The sequence below is a fragment of the Serinus canaria genome, chromosome 6 (genome assembly GCF_022539315.1).
Source record: "Serinus canaria isolate serCan28SL12 chromosome 6, serCan2020, whole genome shotgun sequence".
Classification (NCBI taxonomy): Eukaryota; Metazoa; Chordata; class Aves; order Passeriformes; family Fringillidae; genus Serinus; species Serinus canaria.
Window position 1 is genome coordinate 17,462,541 of NC_066320.1, and position 7,245 is coordinate 17,469,785.

General features: G+C 43.7%; 1 protein-coding gene across 1 annotated transcript in view; it reads right to left on the minus strand.

Moving 5' to 3' along the window:
* The window catches only part of ARHGAP22 (Rho GTPase activating protein 22), an 83,966-nt gene extending 77,158 nt beyond the window's left edge, over positions 1 to 6,808 (minus strand). Inside the window, exon 1 of the mRNA XM_030241076.2 lies at positions 6,707 to 6,808. Within this exon, the coding sequence (XP_030096936.2) occupies positions 6,707 to 6,749 (43 nt within the window). The 5' untranslated portion in view covers positions 6,750 to 6,808. The remainder of the gene's footprint in view (positions 1 to 6,706) is intronic.
* Positions 6,809 to 7,245: the final 437 nt, after the last annotated feature.

A 7,245-nucleotide genomic window follows, 5' to 3' on the forward strand; every position in this document is an offset into this window, starting at 1 on the left:
AGTGTCACTGGAGGCAGACTGGGCCCTTAGGACAGCAGCTGCTGCAGGACAAGGAAGGCTTCCCCCCAAAAACACGAGCAGTTACTGCTGACAGTACACTTGACAAGTATAAAAGAAAAAAAAGCCCACTTTCCTGAAAGTCAGAGGACAAACAGAGTCCAATGTTTACATACAAATAACATCACCCTAAAAAGTGCAAGGACAATACTACAAAGCTAAATAGGCAGGCCTGAGTCCAGCAGTAAGACAAAGCATTTTCACCAATTAGAGAGGTGTGGCACTGGATGTTGGCAGCAGGCTGCATGCACTGGACGCTGAAGGAATGGGGATCACGAGCACAGAGATGGCTTCTCAGTTTGAAACATCCTAGAGTGAGAGATGTAGAACACCTCAGGGCAGAAAACAGCCCTTCTATTGCCCATTTTCACTAAACTTAAGGAAATTCCTTCACAAGTCTGTTTTGATTTGGTTTTGGGATTTTTTTTCAAAGAACACAAACAATTACTTGCAACACACCCAATTTACATAATCAAAACTAAGTAGATGTACATACAGTTATTCTAAGTAGTGTGGGCTAGAAAAGAGAATGGAAATTAAATATCCAACTTGTTTTGACCTCCAATTAGACAGCCATTTTTAACAGAGCAGCAAAGACAGCAGACTTGCTGTGCTCATCACACCTTCACCTCTTGTTTCCAATGACACTTTAAACCCCAAAAGTACTGTCTGGCTGATCTTCCTTCTAGCACTACAGGCTAGGAGCAGAGTGGCTGGAAAGTGGCCCAGGGGAAAAGGACCTGGTGGTGTTGGGCAACAGCAGCTAAACATGATCCAGCATGGTGGAGAGAAGGCCAGTGGCATCCTGGCTTCTACTGAGAACGGTGGGGTCAGCAGGACCAGGGAAGTAATTGTCCCCCTGTACTCAGGACTGGTGGGGCTACAGCTCAAATCCTGTGTCTGTGTCTGGGCCCCTCACTTCAGAAAGGGCACTGAGGTGCTGGAGCAGAAGGGCAACAGAGCTGGAGAAGAGTCTGAAACTTGAGTCCTCTGAAGAGGACAGAGGGAGCTGGGGTTGTTCATCCTGAGGAAATGGAAGCTCAGGGGAGACCTTACTGCTCTCTACATGCAAGGAGGCCGTGGCAAGGGTCAGCCCCTTCTCTCAAGGTAACCTGTGACAGGACAAGAGGGAAAGTTATCCAGAGGAGGTTCAAGGTGGATATTACTCAGAGTAGTTAAACTTTGGAAGAGACTGCCCAGGGAAGTGGTGAAGTCACCATCCCTGGAAGAGGAATGCAAGAACAATGAATGCATGTTCTGCCTGTGGTAGGAGGCCAGTCTGAAAGCCCCTTATGTAGAGATGAACACTGCATTTAGGAAAAAAGAGAAGAGAGGCTATAAAACAAGCTGTGGAAGAGAGGGTTTGTCACATTTTGTGCAGTTTAGAAAGCTTTCCTGTCAAGCAAGTGATGGAGTAACAGAGAGCAGAAGCAATGTCACTGCAGGGGTTCATGCTGCATTTATGAGCTCTCTCACATGGAAGCCTGAATGGAGATCAACAAGTAACAAGACTGTTGACAGTAAATACAAGCTAGGGGTTATGCATACAGCAGATGTTACCAAATCTTCAGGTGTTAGTTCAGTTGTCTACAGATAAAACACAGCAGGCAATTTAACCCATAAATGGAAGTTCATTGAAGGGGCACAGACTAAGGAAAGAACTGCTGCAGCTTCTCAGCCTGTGTGGTTGTTACACATTAAAAACCTCTATGCACCTGCCCTCAATGTAGCAGTATTCCATAGTACCCCTGTTTAGCATACAGGTACTGATGCACTGCTTGGTTTTTCTGGTTTTGGATCCATATTTCCTGTCCTGCAAAACTGTATCCCACTCCACTTAATATGCCATATGTGCTCATTTTTGAGGGACATAGATCAACACTGTACAAAGTAACACTTGTTTGGATAAAAATGACAACAGAAAATATTTTGCACTTCTACTAAATTATTAATAATGTGGGAAGAAATAAATATTTTTAATTGAAACTGATATTTTCAAGTTACAGCAATTAAGAACTATAGAAACACAAGTTTAAAATAAAAATTCTTTTTAATGAAGTGTCTCAACAAAAGAACTGCAATTAGTTCTGCTTAGCAACCAGCCAACATCAAAAAACAGATGGTGAATTGGACAAGAGACCAAACATATGATCAAGCCTTTGAAATGCTATCAGTTAATTCCTTTCCTCTTCAGAGCATAAGTAGTAGAGACCATAAAGGTAAATAGTATTTTTCCACCAACTAACACAGCAACAGCTCTGCTGTGTTAGGTCAAAGGTTGTTCCTTGCTTTCATTGACAAAAACAGTCACAAAGATGTTTCCTAGGTAAGTAATAATCGACCAGAACTTCAGGATAAGATTTCTTCTTAAAACAAATTCCCCAAGTTTTCAAATTCCTAGTTATTTTTTAGATTTTGGCAAAAATAATTAAAGTCTCCCATGTGCACCTTCCAAATGCACCTTCCAAATTCCATCCTTAGTAGCTATAGGCAGATGGAAAAGGGAGAGGAAGCACATTTGGGTGCACACAGGGAATGCCAGCTGGAGAACCATGCAGGTGGCATACTCTGCTGTACTCACTAAGAAAATCCATTCACTTGATCTTATGTTTTGGAAAAGACTGTGAATTCCTCCTTTATCTCCTTTGTTATGTCTTCATTTTTCAAAAGAATGCAGAATGCAGAAAACTCTGAAGTCCTTTTTGCTACTACAGTTATAATGTAAACTGACCACCCTGTTGAAATGAGGAATGAGTTCACATCCTAACTCAATATACATTCCCAACCAACACAGGCTGTGTTTACAGTGCTTAGGTTCACATCACAGGGAACTGTTTCTCACAGGAAGAAAAGTGTGCAATACAATAAGCACACAAGTTTATTCATACACATGCTGGGGACTTCATAGCTCTAAAATACTGCAGCTGTGCTACTGTGTGTTTCACCTGACTGCACAGCCTATCCCAGTCCCTGGGAGAGTCAAAGGTATAAGATTATGATCAAAATCCTCTCAGTATTTCTAGTAAGAACTATTTCTGGACTTTTGTTAGAAGCTATATTTAGTTACTGGGGAGGTGCAAAAATAATCTGGAACAAGAAGACAGAGAAAACAATTTAGCCTTTTTTTTTTTAACAGAAGAATTAATTCCTTAGTTCTGAGATAGTAGTATGGATCCCAAGGCCACATTTTTAAAGTATTTCAGACTGGAAGATAGTGAACAGGTTTTATTTGCATTAAGAATTGCAGACTTACAAAGTATGGTCTTCTCCTAAATCCTCACTCCTTTTGCTTCTACACAGGGAAGTATTAAGGCCATCCAACAGATGCCACTGACCTTTCCAGACTTCCTCTTCCATTCCTTTTACACAAACCTCAGGTAAGCCCCATTTATCCTGTCTTACAAGCCCTTTATAAACACTGCACCTTCTTAAACACAAAATTGTAACAGAAAGCACATCTTGGCACCTGAACCAAACGAGACTGAGAGGGCAGATACCATTTGGCTGAGAATTAGAGCTCTCCTTCATCCTTGCACCCAATTTGAAACTTTTTTTCATAGTGAACACAAGGTGGGTCTCCCCAGGAGACCTAAACTGAGCAGGACTGATCCATGACCAGATTAAACCAAGCAAAGGCAGAAATCACAATCTTGGTTACATTGCATCACTGGAAAGCCACCAGAAATCTTTGCAACACTAGAGTGCAAGAATTTTTTGAATCATCTGATGAGGAACAGTGTTAAAAAAATACCAAGAAAAGAAATACAATCACACTGAAACAAGCAAGCCCAGGAAATAGCGAAGTGTAAACCATCAACCACAGCTCATGGCAAACACTCCCCCAACAGCTTCAGGTTCTAGGCTCCAGGGAGCCAACAGTACCACAGGGTGAGGGGGAAGAAAGATTTTATTTCAAGTTCCTGTCCAGTTCCTACCAGCTATCACATCCTTCTCCCACATTATGATTTCAGCACCCAGCAATCAAGTGATTCTTACAGACAGGGTAAAGGGACAATTCAGTATTCCTGCCCAGGAATCTGTTACTTTCCAGCCACTAGAGGAATTCTTCTACAGTGACAGAAGGGGATATGAGTGGGGAAGGATGACAACTCAAGCTTTCCATTCTGGCCTTAAACAAATGCAAAAATCCTTAAACACTCACCCCTCCTTATTAAGCTTGTCTCTGCTATCTGCAGATCACCCACTGCATTCAGGGACACTCCAGCCTGCAACTTTCAAGAAGTAGGAATCTACTCATCAGTTAGCCCTATCTGTGCCTGATGTGCTAAAAGGCTATCAGAAAAAGCTGATAGGGCAAATGCAAAAACACAGAACATTGTTATCAGCACCCAGGTCCCCAGCCACACCCCTCCACATCTGCTCAAAGCATTTTCACAGCAAAGCAGGACTTGTTGAAGCTCATGATCAAAAGGCCACTGCACCCATAGCCTAAACCTTTCCTTAAAGCCAAAAAAGCAAAGCAGCAGGGGCAATCTAAATCAGTGGCTTCTCTACATATCTTACAAATTTAGACATATCTGAAAAGCACTGGAAAATAAACTTACTGCTTTAAGGGGACCCATGCCAAACACCAAGGAACAAGCAAATTTCAGCAGCATCATACAAAGCCAAATTATGTCCCCAATTAAGAATACAAATGACAGCCTGGCACTTCAGGTCATCCCTCGCAGTGTCTGATCAGCAAGACAGGGCACGGACTTTTTACCTCACCAATCATATTAGTATCAACAGCAAAGTTGGATTAAACTTGAGACTTGTTAAGTTTCATACACACAACCCTTGCGCAGTCTTCAGCCTCCTACATGGGTTAGGAGAGTCAACTAAGAGATGGATTTATTCTGCTACACAGGAATTACTTAAAATATATTTTCCAAATAAGACAAAAGAATCCTGCAGGACCTTTCACAGGCAAGCCTTGAAAGAAGTCCTCAAAACATTTATCAGTATTACATACTTGATAGGGTTACACAGGCAAAGTATAATTTTACACAAATATGTATCTCAGCTGTACCAGTCCTCAGAGAATGGTGTGGCTTCACTGATGTCTGCAGGTTTACACAAATGTGCAATTTTGACACAAACATACTTTGTTCTTTCAAGCCTGAATGCAATATGCTAGCTGAAACACCCATTGTTTGTAGAAGCTCTTCCCGAAGAAGATAAATACAATTTCACTCAAGTGAATGAGGTGACTGGATTGATGCCAGAATGAGGACAAATGTTTCTTGATGACACCCAATCTAAGCCTCCCCTTCCTCAGCAGATTAAAACCAGATGCATATGGAAGATCCTACAGCATTTCCAATCCAAAATTCAGGGATATTTTGCTCAAATCCTTTTTCCTTATCCTGTCTTTGGAGGGTAATTCACATCCATTCACAGGGTGCCACACTGACAATCTGGGCATAGTCAACTCAATAATAATTGAAATACTAGATATACCTTTACCTGGTCTTCTCTACTCCTGACAGGGAAATTTATTTCAGTGTTTATGCTTCTAATATAACTGACAGTAACTGATATTACTTCAGATCCGCACACTTTTCCTTCAGCTTTTAGACTGCCACATTTAGCTTTATGAAGCTTACCTTCACTTGTAAACTTTAACCTGATGCAGCTGTGATGAAGACAGCAGCCCCATACTCACTGAACTTCCACCAATGTGTTTATTTTTCCATTTGTCTCAAAACTTGAGTGTGTATGCTAAATTCCTATCATTATCTGAATCATATTTCCAGCGCAGCAACTATTAAGGGTGTTTTGTCCAAAGTTTTGCACAGGAAGCAATTTTCCCCCATATTTTCTCAAGAATCCAACTTCAGAGGATTTTGATTACTAAAAGAGAATTATTTTCAGCTGTCAAAAAGTCAAAACACTCAAGCATTTATTCTACAAACTCCAAGCACAGTAACATTTTTGAGCACTATTCTTATGAGACTGCTTTTTACTGAGGAAGGCTACACTTCTCTCTGGGCTCACACACCACCTATTCTTAGAGCCCCTGAATACCAACCACAAACTTTTCCCAAAACAGATAGGATGTCAGAGGCTGGTCCCAACATGTAAACCCACGCAGGAGCCACCCTGGAAGTAACTGAAAATCCTTAGGAGAATTCCAGTAGCTTTAAATGCATTGGAGACACTGCCTCCTAAAGCAGTTTCTTCTAGACTACTGGGAGCTCGACCCTTCGGGAAATCTCCAAGTCTTCCTCTACACAGAAAAGATGAGGAAAGATTGTAAGCTAATGCTATTGCCACGTTAACAGCCTTTTTGAAAAGAAACAACCAGTTTCCCTCCCACCAAATTTTACTGGTTAGTGGAGAAAAAGAAGAACCGAAGATTGTGTTTAAAGCATAAGATCACATCGAGAGATTTGTTAAGGGTTTAGTTTGCCGAGTTCTGCTGAACCACAGAAGAAGCGGTGTCACCTCCCGAAGGACTAGACACGGAGTGCTGCACAGGGGGAACCCGGCCGGGTTTCGCAGTGTCCCGGTGCCGCAGATGGCAGCGGAGCCCGCGGCCCCCGAGCCGCGCTCGCCGGGGATGCGCGCACCGCCACCGCCACGGCCGCGCCGCACGCACCGGGGAAGGAGCTGCCCCGCCACATCCCAGGGGGAAGTTAGTTACCTCTGGGCTCCTCACGGCAGCCTTTGCAGGAACACAGCCCCATGGCAGGTGGCAGCGTCCCCCGCGGCCCCAGCCAGCCCGCTCCCTGCCAGGCGGGGCCGCCTCCAGCATCCCTGGCAGCGGGGCGGGCAGCCGGGCAAGGGCTCCCGAGAGGCTTCGCTGGGACAGCGGCAGGTTGGTGCCCTGGAGCCCCCCCGCCTTTGTCGCCCGTATTTCCAGCCGGCCTTGAGGCAGAACTCGGCGCTTCACAGCTCCCTGCCCCTTAAACCGCACCAGCTTATTAATTATAGTCGCCCCTTTGAAGGGGTGAGAGCCACCGGAGCCTGCTTTATGAGACAGGCTCTCAGATGGCCAGAGGGCAACAGACACACAGCGTAAACCTTCAGTGTGCACAAAAAGAACCCAGATAGACTATTTCACCTCTTGCAAAACTCTCTCAGGACAGGACAGGGTCATATGGTATATCCCCCACAAGAGTAAACACCATATATCTGAGTCTCCGCAGAGATACTGAGTGTTACAAGGACCTTGCATTCTTG